The 18,245-nt window shown below is 35.4% G+C and overlaps 1 protein-coding gene across 8 annotated transcripts in view; it reads right to left on the bottom strand.

Moving 5' to 3' along the window:
* Positions 1–17,922, bottom strand: part of PRUNE2 (prune homolog 2 with BCH domain) — a 141,860-nt gene extending 123,938 nt beyond the window's left edge. For 6 of the 8 annotated variants that reach the window (XM_088130340.1, XM_088130344.1, XM_088130342.1 and 3 more), the window contains exon 1: positions 17,711–17,921. In XM_088130340.1, coding sequence (XP_087986466.1) covers positions 17,711–17,746 — 36 coding nt within the window. In that variant the 5' untranslated portion in view covers positions 17,747–17,921. Of the gene's footprint in view, positions 1–17,710 lie in introns of all 8 variants that reach the window. The other 2 variants (XM_088130341.1, XM_088130343.1) reach the window with 2 other exon arrangements.
* Positions 17,923–18,245: the final 323 nt, after the last annotated feature.

Below are 18,245 nucleotides of genomic sequence, written 5' to 3'. Positions count from 1 at the left end.
TTTCAGGCAGCCAAGCTCTCACAATTTAGTCTACGAATCTACTTCTTTACTGTGGTAGTATTTCTCTGGGAAGCAATAATAGAAATTCAGGTTCCTTTTGTTTTCCCCATGTTAATACTGATGATATATGCACTCTGCAGATATTCAATTAACTATTTGGAAGTACTACAAGGTCAAATGTGAAATGTTCTCTGCATGTTCAAAGAAAACATTCTAAGGCATTTATATTGCTTAGCAGGAATTCCCATATTTCTACAATTCATGCACGAAGAGAATAAGATGTAACACAGGCAAATCTGAATTCATGAATTTTAATTCTAATTTTGGAATGTACGAAACTGCATTATGATGTACAGTAATCACAGAGTAACAATTGAGTTGTAACTATGCTGAGGACATAATAGATAAGACTGAATAATCACAAGTTCCACTGAAATAATAGAAAGTATCAATTTCAAAAGCAGTGACTATTAGGGTTAGGGTTGGTTTTCCTTTCTAAAAAATTTTCTGCCATACATGTTTCTTTCTCCAAGGTATATTTTTCAGTCTAACGTACCAAAAATTATAAAAAGCTTACAATGCTTTTTAAAAAAAATAAAGTTGCATGCACTTACATACAGTTATATACAATACAAACAGTACATATTGCATTCTTGTTTTAAAACCCTTATGATATTCGATACTGCCCCTGTGGTATGGGTGCCATTGAAACCACAGTTCACATTCTCTTGTATTGTCAGTTTTATAGGGACATTCGCTTTCAGCTGATTACCCCTCTTTTATTTAAATTCCCCGGGCATTCCAATAATTTTTATTTGTATTATTTGTTAAATAATCAAGATAAATCCATTTTTTTAAAAGTTGCAAAATTTTGCTACATAATGTGTAAGCTTCGCCTGCAAATGGTTGCTAATAGTTATTGATGAAAGGGGTAATATTGTTGTCTGTTTTATTGTATGTATTTTTATTGGTCAATGACTGAAATAAATATGATGATGATGAAAACCCAGAATAAAAGACATGAACACTAGAGGCCTAATAACATGGCTTGGATTTGGGGTACCAGATGGAGTGGATCCCCCATAGCAACTTGCCTGCTACCTAGAAACATAAAGAAAATTAGTCTCTGTGTTTCATGTCAAGTTGAGGTGCAATTCATGGTGACAGGAAAGAAAGTTCTACTAATACTATGGCATTTGTGCAAGGAAGTTCAGATCACCCCTTGTTTCTGCTGGATACATCATCCCATCCACCAAATTGTTTCCTTCATGGTGCAGAATAAAGGAAGGATCACCTGGAATCCATCTTTCATCTCTATTCTCCTGCTGTTATGTACAAAAAAGGATTTAAGTCAGAACAACCAAAGGCCACTCCCTTGGGGACTGTCCAAGCTAATTACCCACAGTTCTGTTTCCAGTGGCTCTGGAAAGTTCTGTGCCTTTTGATATACAGTTATTGATATTGATATATAACTAATGTAAATTGTTGCTTAATGTAAATTGTTGTAAATTCATGTCTCCCTCTCTCTTTTGGCTTTTGCCTGCCTTTTGACCTGTTTTGTCAGTTAAATGTTTTTGATGTAAGCTGACATTTAATAAGTAAAAATCAAGCTATATTTTTTGCTACCTGAGCTGAATGGCTAGCATGTGTGTGCTGATCTAGATATAGGGAACAACTGGAAGTATGCTAAGGAAAACTAAAGTGGAAATTTTAATTTCCACAATAATTTTCAACACTGCCTGTCTATTGCTTAAAACTGAAGATATTTTTATTCCAGCAGAATTTTACCTCCTAATGTTTTATTTAAAGGTAGGGATTATCTGGGGATCATTCATATTTTAGTCTGGTTTATATGTTTATATTTTTACAGAATGTAATGTTTATACTATAAAGTATTATAATTTTAAGGCACACTGAATGATGCATGGAAATCATTAAAAAAATTAAGCACTTTTTCTCTAAATCCATTAAAACCAGTCAATTATGTCTTCTAGAACAATTACTTCTATGGTGTAAATGCCACAACTGAAAAGGCACCACTACATCTGAAATAAATTTGATTTTTTAAACTGAGAGACCATTCAACAAGGCTTCATGTAATTTAGAGAACCCAACGGTGCTTCTATACTAAGCTTTGGTAGCTTTCTACCTGAAACGATTCACAAAGGCCACCTCATTAGGCCCATGAAGGACCAAACCAATTGCCAAAGCTCTTCAGTAATGGCCTGTAGCTATCTGTCACAATCACTCTTTTCCCCCTCAGGCCATTAGTAGATAAAACCTTACAAAAATCTGTTTTCTTCTAGGTGATGTAACATGAGTTGAATTCCACCTTTAAGAAGTGCAAAGGAATATTTGGTTACGGTAATACTTCTCTACTGTCAATATTTCTTTATGTACTGTGGCCATCACCAGTCTTCCTTTCTTGGTGCCAACTCTTACCAGAGATGGATGATCATGAATGCATTTCAGCTACTGGTGATTTTCTTGGGAATACAGAGTGCAATGGTTCTCTATTGCTTTCCACACATTGCTGTATGAATGTAACATGACCTTAGCCACTACAACTACTCCACTTGGGGTTATTACTGGAGAAGCAGCTGTCCACTATCAGGATTCATGGCAGCATTAATGACTAAGTCACAACACTGCCTTCAGATACATGTGAGATTTTTGTCAAGTTAGGAACATTTTCCACATGTTACTGTTGCTATTAGTGTAGTACTACTATTATAGCTAGTATTAGACCTTCAAGGTAGACCAGATCTGGAAACAGTCTACACAGGAAGAGGAGAGCTATTCTTCATTGTGATTGGGTACAGTAACAGAATTTTGCAAGCCTGATTGTGCTTTATCTCCCCCCTTCCTATAACCCAGTGAATGAAATACTATCTTGTTTACCAGGACTATTTTGTTCCAAGTACTACCTTGTTTCCCTGGACTTAAGGAATGTTTTAAACCTCTTTGCTCATCTTAACAGCTTTTGCATATTTCTGTCAAGGTTATTTTCCTGACTCCCTGTACCTAGCATTACTACTACTGCTAGTGTTATTAATTGTCCAGGATTGCTTATTCAATAAAGTTTATATTGCAGCTAACCATTATATCTAGTGGCCACTGCACCATCTGCAACCCAGCAGTAGCCTAAGCTCAGCCCAGGACTAGGGCATATCCATACTGCATTTTTAAGTGGCTCCTGTCCTCCACTCATGGTAATTTAACCTGTCCAGACTGAGTCCTTTGCGCAGCATCATGAAAACATATTCAGTCCAGACTGCAGACAACCTCCACTTCTCATTGGACAATTTCCTTGTAGCTGCAAACACACACACACTGAATTTATATTTAGATAAAGTAAAAGCATTAAAATGAACATATACTGTATGGTAGCACAATGACAGCTATGAGGTAAGCGTTTATCTCAAGTAAGACAGCAAATCTTTTTAACCTCATGTGAAACAGTGAAACTGTGCACCCCTGGATTTCTCTTTTAAAAAGCCCTTGGCAAATTGGGAGGTCAGAGAAAGGACGAGGAGGAAAAGGAGTTTTTGAAGTTGTTTCTGCTGAGTGTCAAAGCAGAGATGTTCTGTGTGTGAAATAAGTATTCCTACTACTCCGCCATTGAGGTAAAGTAGTAACAAGGGCAGAATAAGGGATTTTTGAAGAAACACTTTGAAAAGGAGTTGAGGGATGTTTTTTCCTCTCTTAAGTAGCCAATGAGCAGCTGGGGTAGGCTGTAAAGAAGTAAAATTCAAAATTGACAGGACCCCTTGAGGCAACATAAGGGGGAAACAGTATTTTCAAACTGCATCAGGAAAGCGTGCCCAGAAATCATATTTGCAATGCAAGAGAGATGAGGAGAGAGCAATGACATTCCTCCCTTCCTCCCTTCCCAATATGCTTGGTGGACCATACTGGTGCCAAGAGAACTAGGCGATATGAATAAGACCTTAGAAGGGTTGTAAGCATGATGTTTATGAGTTACCAGTAACTCAATCTTTAACTATTGATTTTTCTGGAAATTTGATTCCCCTAAGAATACTTACAGGTTAGAATAATTTTCTATAACTTGAAGTCTAGAACTTGTTTTATGATGACTTTTTGTTGTGACTAGCCTGGACTAGTCTCTACTAAATCCGAGTTCTCACCAGACTGAGATCTGTGATTTACCAGTGTTACTCAACCTCAGCAGCTTTAAGAAGTGTGGACTTCAACGCCCAGAATTCCCCAGCCATCATGGAGTTGAAATTCACACATCTTAAAGTCACTGAGGTTGAAAAACACTGATTTAGACCTAATTAGTAAAACACCATCTTGAGTTTCTGGAGAAAAGGCAGGAAATATAACAATGTCATGATCTGAGCTAAAATCTCAATTTCCACTAAGAACAGTTTCATTCTGTCATAGATTATAAATCTTACCAATTCTTTGGCAGTTTCAGACTTTAAATGTTTCCTCGCACAGTAGTAAACTGCATTATCTTCTGTAACGCTCTCATCACCCAATATTCCAAACAGGATTTCCTCCATTCTGTCATCACTCAGCAGGGCAACTACATCACTCCATTTCCTTCCAAATTTTCCTTTATAAAGCTGAGGATATTGCTTCATACCTCATCTACCACTGTACTTTGCAACAGAATACATCTGATGGAAATATTTTAGAAAAAAATAGACAATTATCCATGGCCTAACATTTACCTCCAGCATAAAACAAATCACAATATAGAACCACAACTATTTCATCTTCTGCAACCTTTACCCTGCCCTTTTCTTCAACAGGAATCCACAACTTCACAGTCCAAGAGACCCTTGAAGAAAGGATTCCACAGGGTTCAATTCTCTATTTTTTGACTCCTGTCAAAAAAGATGTGGGAAGAACAAAACCAGCTGAATGGACAGCAGTCAGATCAAGGTGCTGGGAAAATCTTTAAATGATACTTCCTCAGGGCTCCTTCCTTGCTGTACATTTCTCACTGCAGTCAAGTATTGAATGCCTGAGAGAGAAATAGCTGTGTACAAGCAGGGGAGGGTGTGGAAGAGTTCAGAAATGACCTTGGAGAAAATATGTGGCGATAGTTAGTGAAACATATAGTTAGCCTAAGAAAACAGGAAAGTGTGAGAAAGAAACTCATAATTGTCCTGTCTTGATGTCAGGCCCAACCCAAGAACAACAGTGAAACAGTCCAGTCAAGTATAGTTCCTTTATTTGCTTACACCTTATAGACAGAATCTTGCCAAACTAAGTCTATACTACAGCAACTAGTGGATATACACTGGGAGATTCTAGGGAATGGCTATCCTGAACCTCTTTTGTTTTCCACACTCCCCTTAAGAACTGTGCTGTCTCTTGTCTCCTTTCCCCTCCTGGAATGCACCCCCTCTCTCCTGATAGCCTTGATCTCCCACATCACTCTCCTCCTCATAGATACATCCAATCACACTTATCTTCCTTTGATACAAGAAGAAGGGAAGGAGAAATTTTGTCAGACTTTCAAGATTCTGTTATTATAACCTATATCTATAAAGAAGAGTTCTAGTGATTCTTGTGGTGTCTATTCCTGACCGGGCCTACCTCAAAGACCTGCCATGGTATGAATGCAGTGTATTGAATGAACAAAATGCAAGAGAGTAGGGTGGAAAAGGTCTGTGAGTTTTGGCAAGTCACTCAGGGATCAGACTCACCCACTTTAAACTACCTACCAAATTAATGTTGGTATATGTCCCCACACATATTTGCTTCTGACCAACTCATTTCTTGTGTTGATGTAGTTTTCAGTTGTTCACAGAACTGTAAGAAGCACTTGACCAAGGCTTGCCCTATAGAAGATAGCAAGAAAAATGAACAACTTGCATAGATAACAATGGACTGGCTGAGTATTTTCTTCAAGCCTACCTCAATTAGATGGTGAGGCATTGCATTCTACACTAGTCCTATTCTCTAAAATTTGGAAGAGTTGCCAAATGAATGTAAACATTGTCATAATGGAAGCAGATCTCCAAGTGCCAGCTCTTTGAGGTAGGCCAGGTCAGGGAACAGACCGTGCAAGGAATACAGGAATGTATTATTGTAGGGCATAATAACAGAATCTTGAAAGCCTGCCAGAGTTTCCTTCTTCTCCTTCTTATACCAAGGCAGGGCTAGTCTGAGTCTCTTTCTCATACCTCCTCCCTTCCTTGCCTTAACAGTTCCAGCATTCCTTCTTGAGATTATCTACATATTCCTCTACACCAGACCTGCATAACATACGGCTCACAGGCCATATGCAACCTGCCAAGCGACATTGTGCAGCCTGCTGGTATTTTTTGAAAACTCAACCAATCCACTGTTGCCAAATGTCACCACCACCAGAAAGGACCTGCTGCCACTGCCTAGTTTGTCACAGCCACCTCCACCCTGAAAGACATGCTGCGGAGCACCTCTAGTGTTTCCAGGTCTCACCAACACTGCCAGCTCCATTGCTGTCTCCTCTCCACTAGCCTCTGAACAACTGATCAGCATGCCAACTATCCCTTTGTGGCCCACAATTATTTTTAATGTAGCAATGTGACCCTTTCCCCTCTGCGAGTTGTGGGGGCCTGCTCTATACCAAGTCATTGAAGCTGAACCAAACTTTATCAGTAGATTGCTTTTTGGTGCTTTATTTGTCTTTCTGTTTTGGCTTAAAAAACAAATGAATAACTTTGAAGCCTTAGAGCTACAAAACGACTTTCTCTTTTACAAGAGGTGCATGATGCTTGATTATTAGAATCAACAAATAATCCCCAGAATAACTAGGCCTCCTCTCTAAAATATTAAACTGGAATATTACTGATGTAAACAGCAATTTACATCTTGGGAATTCTAGATGTAACTGGTTCATAGCAGATTAATATCTATTTTACAACAATAAATGTTGGCCAACGGGCAGGAAAATAATGTATCAGAATCTCCTGTCCCACGACTCTTATGGACCTCCTAGAAGCATCTGGCCATTGCCAGAAGAGAATATTGGTTGTGTTTATTTATGTATTTGATTATTAATGTTTAATTTCCCTTTTTTGCTCTAAGCCTAAACACTGTCACCTTTTGGCCCCAACCTCTTTTTAAATGTATCTCTAAAAATGCTACATAAAAGTGAATGTGGCACTTAGCTCAAAATTGGTAGCCCATCCCAATTCAAAGAGTACTACCCTCAGTTGCACCAGAGATTGAAATTCTGAATGAAAATGGAGCAGGTACAGGAAACAGCAAGAAGATCTTAAGTAAGCCTTACGAAGAGAAACTGAAGAATTATGCAAAACCTTACAAAAAGATGACCAAGAGGAAATGACAGTGCAATTGACCACCTAAAGGTCAAAAACCTGTCTTTTATTTCTCCAGAGAGCAAGACACTGAATAATGTCTTTATTATTTAAGTTGTAGGAAGACAGATCCCAATCGAATGTGAGGAAAAACTTCCCAACAGTAACAGACGTTTGACTGTAAAACCAATTACAGAGGGAGATGCTTAATTTTCCTGCACTAGATGTATTCAGAGACTAGACAGATAGCTGTGAGGAATACTTTATTCTGGATTCTTGCTCCAAGCAAGAATTGAATTCAGTGGCCTAAATGACCCCTTCCAACTTCATTCTATTTCACAAAAAATTAAGAAGCAATTTCTTTTTTTAAAAAATAGGTTCTAAGTTAATAAAATCTTTTTAATTTTTTAAAATTTGTGATAATGTTTTTATTCTAATAATAATTTTTTATCTTTTTATAATGCCTGTTTTTATTCACTTGCTATTTTAATTGTTGTATGCCACCCAGAATCATTTTGTGAGATGGGCAGCTATATAAATGTGATGTATGTATGTATGTATGTATGTATGTATGTATAAATAAATAAATATAATAAGTTCAGTTAAAATGAATATTCTTCAAATTAACTGGAAAAATTCTGACCAGCATTACTGCCAGAAAGCACGAGATGAACATAATGAAACCACAGCAAGATTGTACTATGGCTATACACTTTGTCTTAAAAATGGGCTAATGGTGAAATGGGAGGGATCCACTCTAAAAATGATGATAAATAGGAAAAAAGGTGGTGTAGCATTTTAGAACTGTAAGGTCAAGTTTTGATCAAGGGAATTGTAATGAAAGTTGAAACAGCCTAGATGTCAGTCAATAAAGCATTTCACAACATTTCACAAAGAAAACTAAAAAACACCACAATTCTTTCCTAAGAAATCAAGCACATTATTCAATGGCCATTTTTCTGGGAAAATGTTATTGACTTTACATATAATCTTTTTAAAAACCACTGGAGATGCTGAAAGCCCCGGAATGTAATCATATTGCTGGAGGATTATTCCAATCTTCTATTGTTTTCTGCTTTGTAATGTTAAAATAATTTTAATACTGATCTGGAGGCTATTGGCCTCACCTAATGTCCCAAGACTTTACATGATCTGCTAGACTTGCAACCAAACATAGATGTGCCTTTCAAATAGTTACTAGCATAATTAGGTTTCAGCAAAACTCTTATGTCAAGGCTCTTAGAAATTTGGCTGCTTTGCTTTTCCATTCAATGCTTTAAAAAAGATATGGAGTGCATTTTAGCTCACTGCAGACTGTTATCATTTTTAAAACACACTGTTGTCTACACTAAGTAAGTTCATAATCACATTTAAAACTAAGTGATCTGTGCCACCAGCATATTAAAATATATGATAACAAAGACAAGTCAGCATTTTTCCATACCATATGCTTGTAAATGTTATTCTACAGGGAACCAATTAAAACTATGGAAAATTTGAAACAACAAACATATGGACCAAGACAGAGCAACTTATCTTGTCACCATGCTGCTTGCTCAGTACCTTGATCAGGGAACTGATAATATTGTATTATGGCAGAATTAACTGCTAGTTTAATTAAAACCTATTTCAAATCAATGCATAGCCATTATTTAGAATTGTGGTTCTCCGATCACTATATTTTATGGATTGATACTTACTTTCAACTAATATGATACTACATGATTCAACTCAGAGTTAGGACAGCCCTTATAGCATCATTTATCTTTCTTTCATATGACTTCTTAATTCTTTCTCCAAACGTGATTCTCTAGCATATAATCTAAAGTAAGATGACAATTCTTTCTAATCCATTACATAGAAAAGAGGCATGAAATCAAATGTAAAAGAAAATATTTGAATCTCTGTGAAATAAACAAAGGAAAATAATTTATATTTTATGTATGTGTAAAAATTGTAACTAGGGGCAGGCATATGTTGTACTCTGTGAATGTATGGATGATGATGCTTTGGAATAAGGGCTTCTATAGAAACATGAATAAATTGAATGGAAAGCATACATTGTACTCTAGGACATATGAAGTAAGGACTGTGATGCTCATCAATAAAGACCAATCTACACAAGTAAGAGAGACAAATAGTATAAACCCAATAAGGCATTAGAAGAATGTTTTGCAATTAAACTTTGTATTACTACATGGTAGTGTGTTGATTATCCCCACCCACTGGAAAATGTCCAGTTGCCCAGCTTTCTTTTTCTAGCCAGATGTTGCTAGGAAACTTTTGAAAATATCTATATAGTAAGAGCTATCCAGTGTGTTATCCCCTAAACAGATATTTCATTCCGCTTTTCTGCTTAATTTCCTACCAGCCTGAATATAACATATACAGAAAGGTTCTACATATCACATAAATAAGCCTGACAGTATGATCTGCTTCAAATATGCTTTGTGAAACAGCTTTCTGAGACTACTATGTCTGAACTGTTTGTTCTGAAGGTTAGGGCTTCTTATATTTCAAGATGAATGATCTTTCATTGCAAGAGCAAAGTAAATGTGACATCCAGTCACTTCTTACATTAATTACAGATGCGTATTCATTCTAGACCTCAGGGGATCATCGCTCAGACATTACTTCCTGTTAAAAGTGGCAGTCAGCTGACCCTACATGTATTATCAAGTGCCTTTGATTCACTTGTTAATGACATCTTCATTAATCTCAAAGTTTAGAAATACACATAATAATATATCAGAAAATAGATGTATGGGAAAGCTCACCTTCTTATTTCTGAGTGTAATCTCTTTTGAGTGTATTGATACAAGTTGCCCATTATGGAAACAGTAATCTTATGCTTAAGATTTATCTGGTTATGTTAGTTTAATGCTAGAAAATCCAATTGCTTCAAGAATTTCTAAGAGACATAATGTTAAGGAATTAAATGGCTACATATCATATATATACTGTATATATATGATATGTATAGATAGTGGCCAGCTCTCCGCAGCTTGATTTGCCATCTGCTTGGATCTTCCTCTCTTTAGTATTGTTTTAAATTTTGGATGTTTTATGTGTTTTAGATGTATTTATAGTTTTAATGTTTTTTGTAAGTCGCCCAGAGTCCCCTATTGTGGGTGAGATGGGCGGCAGAGAAATCCAATAAAATAAAAATAAATAAAATAAAAATATATGTATGTATGTATGAATGTGTCCAAAGGGAAGAACTAACAGAAGTTTAAGAACTAGAAATTGTATTAAGAAGAAATATTTTTCACCACCTCTCATAGTATGAAAAATATTATATACATTCAGTGAAAATGGTCGTTGATAGATTAAAACAAAATAGATTTTCTATCAATTGATTCAGCAGAATTAAGAGGGTTTTTGGCATGTAACCTCATTTTGACTTTTTTCATAAGATACAAAAATGTCAGTATTGGATGTACATGGAGAGTAAAAACAGCTTTGTGGTGTATTTGATTAGATATAACATTCCAAATTACCTCTAAATTATGAAGGGTATATTCAGTGGCAAATTACTGTTGAAAAAATGGCCTACAGTTAATTCAGTGAAAAAAATGCCAGCATATCTACATTTTCTTGCATTCTTTATCCCAAATTCAGTTGTTTGTATTCTAGAAAAGCCTATGGATTACAAAAAAAACAAAAACAAAAAACAGCAAATACAAAATTCTGCTTTGACCATATTTGAGAAATGACATACAATATATGGTATAATAAAGAAATAAATCAGATGTTATAGAAGAGTCTCTATTCCACTATCAATAGTCAGTATAATGAAAGCTCTTACGGTCTTTTACAGAATTATTCTGTTGGTATGGCCAAGAACAAGAAGGATACACAATTCAGGTCATTACAGTAGAGCCATTAAACTTGCCAAGTCAATAATCTGCATTTTAAAAAGAGATCAAAGCTCTTATGTTAGAGTAAATCAATAACGTACATTTTAAATTCTCAACACAGGAAGTATTCGTGATTTTTTTTTCAGTAAAGGTCCAAATTGCAGCAACTGGAAGGCTGAAGTTAATTTTCTACATTTATTCATAAAATTAAAAACTGCTTCATACAGTATGATCCCATGGGTTTTAGTCAGTAAGACTTATTGAGTAGCAAATCTATGATTTCTGCCTGAAATCTTCTGAGAAATTATATCCAAGCTCAGCTCTTTGAAAAGCACAATAATTTCTAAATATGAATTTAACACTACTACAATGACATTTTTATCAGCTAAGAGCTAATTTTTTTATTTAACTTTATTTTATTTGATATTATTAAATAGTAGTAGGGTTTGAAACTATTGGGCTAAGAATACATGGCAATATTCCTGCAACAGTAAAAATTTTATGGCAGTTTATCTGAGCATGTATTTCATTTTGTGACTAGCGCTGGCCAAAATGCATTAAGGCAGATTCTACTGTATCCTTTTCCTTCCTTTCAATTTCTATTTAGTAGGACAATCATATCTGGGCTCCAAAAATCCAGACAATTACTACATAGCAGCAAAGATACAGAAAACTCTATTTACTGCCATCTAATTGTTATCCAGATTTTCACAGCCTTGCTGTTGTAGTCCTACAGTACATCTACACAGCTAAAATCTGAATTGTACCTGAAACACTATGGGACATGCAACTGGAAATTACTCATGACCAAACTGAAACAAGCAAGAAGTTTTATTCCTTTTTGCATGACATTTTATAAGAGATACTCCCATTACATTGTGTCCCTAACATTTAATTATTTGTGTTATGAATACTGCATTAAGCTCGGTTACTGTAGTAATTAAGATGTTGGACTATGACTGGGTAAAGCCAGTTTAAATTCCATCACTAGTCATGGAAACTCACTGACTTTATGTCAGTCATTCTACCAACCTACCACACAAAGTTGTTGGGGAGTTAAAATAAAGGGAGTTCCCAACGTAAGCTTCCTTGAATTCTTGGAGGAAAGATGGGATGTAAATCTAATGAACAGACAGAAAAACACACAACACTTCCCTCCTCTTCGATAATTGCATTTCCACCACTATCAATAAAAAAATCATTATTGAAAAATAAGAGAGTTCACTATATTTATGTCTGGACCACAACTGGTATATTTCAAATGACTTCAAATGTACTTGTTTTTATGCTGTACTATAATCTGTTTTATAGCATGTTACATAATGAATTAACTGTCAGATCAACTACTGAAAATGTCATTTTTGTATATTGAGAGGTGTGATCCTTGGACTATTAACAGATCTTGTATATTATAAGGCCACAAATCACTTAAAAAAACATTAATATCCTATTATTTTCTGCCATTATCGTCATTCAAGACATTTCTCCTCCCAATATAAGGAATAAAGAATTCAAACATCTTATAATCACAATTATTAACAGCTAAATATTTTGCCTAGCTGTTTCACAAAGGAAAATAAATGTCCTTAATTTCTAACCAATGACTTATATGCTACCTTTCTGCAAGTTACTTTTGCGAACTTAAACAGAAACAAATACAATATGGCAGAACAACTCAGGACAAAGAATCTCCTTAAACCAAATGTGGTTTTTAGTCACAAGTAGGTTAAAATAAAGGGCACATTAAATGCTCTATTTTGGGGCATTTGGTAATAAATCATTACACAATCAAACTGGTTATTAAATGGAAACTACTATAACTTCAGAATAGTTAGCTTCCTAATTAAAATCTACTCATCAATCACAGTGCAAAGGAATTAGCACTTTAGCTTCATGTTTTAAAATTATGCAGGTGGTAGCAATGTTTAAACACAGCTGTTTTTTTTTTTTTATCATTTCTGTACAGAGAGATTTGTCCAAGGACTCTTATGAAAATACTTCCTTATGGTTATCTTCAACCTGGCATTTCTTGAAATAATAAATTACATTTAAAATATCATCTTTACTATTTTTACTATCATTGTTTAGTTCATAAATACTGTTTCTTCAGAATAATGTTTTCTAAAGAAAGTTTGAATTCAAGATTTTCATTAAGTCAGTTATGTAGTATTGGTAATTTAAAATTAGTTACATTCTTAATGATCTAACAGTACAGTATCTAGAACTTTTAACTCACCCCATTGGTTTGAAAGATTGACCCATGGGGTCACTACAAGTTAAATGTAAACTGGTTCAACACTGATCTCAGATCCTGTTAAAATACATCTTAAACTAAAGGAAGTTTGAAAGATGTGATACTTTTTCATTTAATTATCAATAAGTTGGTAAAAAACATGAGCCACTTTGTAAAGACCATATGAACACATGGTTGCTATCAACAGTCTTCTTTACTTGAAATAGAAGGTGAAAATCCGATTTTGCAATTTTTTTTCATTAAATATTTAGTGTCCAAATTAGCAGAACATGTACAATGGTATCACCAGTTATTATGCATTTGCTTCTCAAGATTCATGGCAAGAAATATTTTAGAGATGCACAACAGGCTAGGGTAGTATGTAATAAATCCATTTCTTAAGCTGTATGCCTTCTAATTGAACAGTTGGAGTTGAAAGATAAATACAACATAAAGTTAGGCACTACTGACGTAACTTTGAGCATAACATTACACAGGAGGGATATTTCATACAAGATGTTATAATTGCTCTTCTTTCTGATCAATTCCTAATATATAGCATTTAATTAAAAAAAAACTCAATCTGTCAAGAATCAGGCAACCCAAAGATAAGGATATGCTTTCATTCTTTTGTCGCACACCCAAGAACTGTTTTGAACAAAGGAACCATCAATTAGATTCACTTATTTTCATGGAATGAGCTCACTCATCGCATACCAGCTTTAGCTAAAATAACTAGCAACATTCCCTTCATGAGAGGTAATCAAGGACACCCTGCTCTATCCCACTTTATATATAAATACTTAAAATACTGAAATGATACTACTTTTGGCCAAGAACAAACCCCATTAGAGACTGATTTCAGCTCTATTGCTTTCCCCACTCCTGACACATTTCAAACAAAAACATTACATGAACTGATGCAATATGCATTATTCAATGTATATTGGATCAGGCTTGTACCATCTGTCAGTGTTAAATTAATATGTGTGTGTATATATATATGTGTATATATATATATATATATATATATATATACACACACACTCATGTTTTAATCAAAGATTACTAGTAAAAATTAATAAGTGTATCCTTACAAACATGTCCAATTTTTGATATGTACCCAGCTAGGTATTTTATATGCAAAGTCATGTTCCACATGCAATCTTCTGGTTATTTCCAATATACATCAAGAAACAAAATTTTATATCAGTTAGTAGTAAGTGGATGGCAATAACATACTTCCAGTTTCTGTGTTTAAGCCCAGTTAAATGTTGCAGTATATTTTTGTGCTTGCCATTTGGGTAGCATGAATATTAGATTATGATATGTGAGCAATCTGTTTATTTAGGATTATGGTATATCCTGTGTATTTTATCAATTGTCCTTTTCTTTATCTGGGATAGTCACTATAACCTTATTAAACTGACCTTATAATGGCATTCTCCCATAGGATAAACACATCAATAGGATCCACTAGAAAAAGTTACATAATGATTTTTAAATAGCTTCCATCTAAAATACAAATTACTTCTGTGTTTTGACTGGCTGGGCCAATATTTCTTTTATGTAAAAATAAAAAGACATAAAATTGAATGCAAAAATTTTAGGTGTATACATACTTCCACACACAAAATGTACATGTTAGAAATAAATATGTGGAGTTTTTTACTGGAAATTTTTAATCATGTAATATACATTATGAAGTGATAGAATTGCAGGATCCTGAAGGTTCCCAACTACATATCCAGTTTCTATGGACCCCAAAACTTTTAACAAATTATTCTCTATAAAGTAGAAGTCAGCAGTGCAGCACCAGTACATACCATGATTTGCCAGATAGCATCTATGCTGTGATTTCCCAGTGTCTGTACTCTTCATTTGTAGAATTTTATATGGCTATTTTTAGGTTTTATTCACTATATTAATATTTATAATTTTATATTCTTTTAGCTTGCCTCAGAGCTGTATCATGGTAATGATGAGAAAATCTATAACTATATTCATAATATTTCAACAAACAGAAAAGAGATATGTGTGACAATCCTCTCATTCTTTTTAGATGACTGTTTTTTTTCTCTTATACTTTATTCTTCTAGAGCATGATGTCCCCCAGATAGTCATCCTTAAGAACTCCTGCCAGTAAACCATGCTGACAAGAGAAACAGATTTGAAATCCAACACACCAAGAAAGCGTCACATCAGGAAAAGTGTTCAATAATAATCAGGTGATGTTGCATATGTGTCTTGCCTTTTTTATTAAGAAAAAATTATTAAAGTTCTATATGATATCCTACACAGAAGATTCCCTGGCTGACTACCTGGGCCCTGAAGGTAAGCAGGCTATGGCCTAGTTGGTATCGGATGAAACACGACCATGGAATTCCAGCATTCTAAAACAGATTGGGAACTTATAAAACATTAAAAAAAAGACAATTGCAAACCATTTATGTTCTACTGCCACAAATCTGTCTATGTAGTCACCAAGAGTTGAGCTTGATTCAAGGGCATCTTTACCTTTACTCTGAAAAAGAAACTTATTGTATCTTACAAAGTATGCCATTAATTATGAAAGCTCTTGCTACAATCAATAAATGCTCTTCTATGATTCCATTGCACTTTTTGACTTCTTGCTGAACAAACAAATTCAGAAACTCGTCTGGAATCTACCCTTTAGCACAATTTGCTTACTTAAGAATCTACAATGGTTGTGTTGTCAATGAGCTCTCCCAAACAGAAGCTTATAGTACATATTAGCCATGTTTAAAAATGATAAAATACATATTATTTCACCTATGCACAGAGTGGTACAATGGAATGTGAGTACAGCAAGCACAAAATGCACATGGTATAGCAAGAAAACCCCTCCAATTTCCCATTCAGGCTATTTTTACTAATATAACTAACAAAGTCACCATCGGATATACTGCACTGTGCCATCTTCCAATTCTCATCTAAGGCTAGCATGGGAAAACTTGGTATTAACTAGCACAGGGAAAATTAGCAGGATAAGATCTTAAAAGCAGAACTTTAAAAAGTAGAATTCAACATTCTTAATGTTTACTTTTTGCCACGCCATGATGACATAATGTTAATTTTAGATTTTGAGTGCTTCTGCTCTGGGTGTAGAGTTAAAAAGAAAGTCCTCAATTAATGCATGCTTTGTCATCAGCTTTTATTGTATTTTGCTTTGAAGAAAACTTAAAGAAAAGCTGACATTATAACATTAATCACTGTGAAATATTATTCTATTAAGGAATCTTACCTAGGACCCTTTACAAAGAGCTGACATCTATTTAAAGATACTTTAAAAATACAAAAATAAAATGTTTGGTTAAAAAAAACAGATACAAAGGGTGGAGATGGTACATTATGCCATCCAGCTACATTTTGAATACATATCATTGAAGATTAATGCAATATTGTTTATGGCCTTATTTAGAAATATTTATTTTTAATGTATTTGCATGGAGTCTAACAGTAACTTTATTTCAAGTGGCATGAATTATGACTAATGCTTACATGCTAAAAAGTTTTAAAAATAACTTTAAATTTTAGCGATACTGCTAAAATGAAGAGGCTCATGGAACCTGGCCTTGTATCTCTATGTATTCGCAACTGAACTTTCTTTAGAAATATTACAGAACCAGTCTAATGATATTGGGCTGCTTGCACAGCTACATTGTGCCAAAGTTACATCTGGTTCATATTAATAGCTATTTTAAGTTAAAGAGGTTTCAATGGGGGTGCATTTATTTTCATATTCTGATGTTTTCATAATATGACATTGATAGAATTTCCTCCTCCCTTTATTATTACTTCCATAATTTGAACCCTCAGAATCAAAAAGATCTCCATGCACTGTTGTAGAATATTGAATAGATTATCCTGTACACATTCTCCTAAGACTATACTTACAGTGGGACTCTTTTCTGAGTAAACACGGATTTAATTGCCTTACAAACCATAAGATGAAATTTCTGTGGTTGACTAAAACGATAGGCAGAGAAGCTTGCCAGCTGTATGGATGCCTTCTAACTACAAACCAAGTTCTTTAAATGGGTGTGTGAGGATTCAGCTGGTTCTTGAAAAATGGATTAGACACTTGAGAAGTCATGGATTCCATTAATCACTGGAATTGCAACTTACAACATAAGCATTCTGATGTCATTGTTAGCTATTTCATATTATTATCCAAAATGCTGATTCATACAAGCTCATCTGGATGTCTTCCAAAACTTTTTTTAAAATGTGCAGGAAAGTGTACCAAAACAAGCTGGCATAGTAAGAAAGTCTTTCCAAGATACCCTTTTTTTTTTTTTTGCAGAACTTACCAGCTTTGTTTTGGTGCGCTGCAAAAAGTCTTCCATGTTGTGCGGTTGGCCTGCGGGATCTGTTCAGCCAGGGCAAAGTCCCATGCCAGAGCTCTGCACTGCTTCTGTAGGGCGGCTCCTGCCTCCTGCATCTAGCCGTCCTGCTGCCTTGGCCTCTGCCTCTTCCGCCGCCGCGGCTGCTACGTCTCCCAACAGACCGGCGCTGTCCGTTGACTCCTCTCCCTATTTAGGCAACAAAGTGGATTCGGGCGCCCGGGCATGTGCGGGGGTGGCGAAGGGGGTGGGGGGAAGAGTTTACATGATTCCACAGGCCGACCGAGCTCTTCCACCAATCGCAAAGACGCTCAGGCGGGCTGACGTCACGCAGACAATTGCTGCAACCATGGACAGCGCCCAAAAGTGAGACGAAAGTGAAGATGCAGAGATCTGCGGCAGAGAGAAGTCGCCTCTCGCGCGCGCTCTCCCTTCTGCTCCCTCTCTCGCGTCCAGAACCACTGCAGAGCCCATGTGGGTGTCTGATAAGCGGCAACAAGGA

The sequence above is a fragment of the Python bivittatus genome, unplaced genomic scaffold (assembly GCF_059951505.1).
Source record: "Python bivittatus isolate LINGU-HERP-01145 unplaced genomic scaffold, Pbiv_v1 ctg000850_np1212, whole genome shotgun sequence".
In the NCBI taxonomy this organism is placed as follows: Eukaryota; Metazoa; Chordata; class Lepidosauria; order Squamata; family Pythonidae; genus Python; species Python bivittatus.
This window is presented reverse-complemented; position numbering and strand designations above follow the sequence as displayed.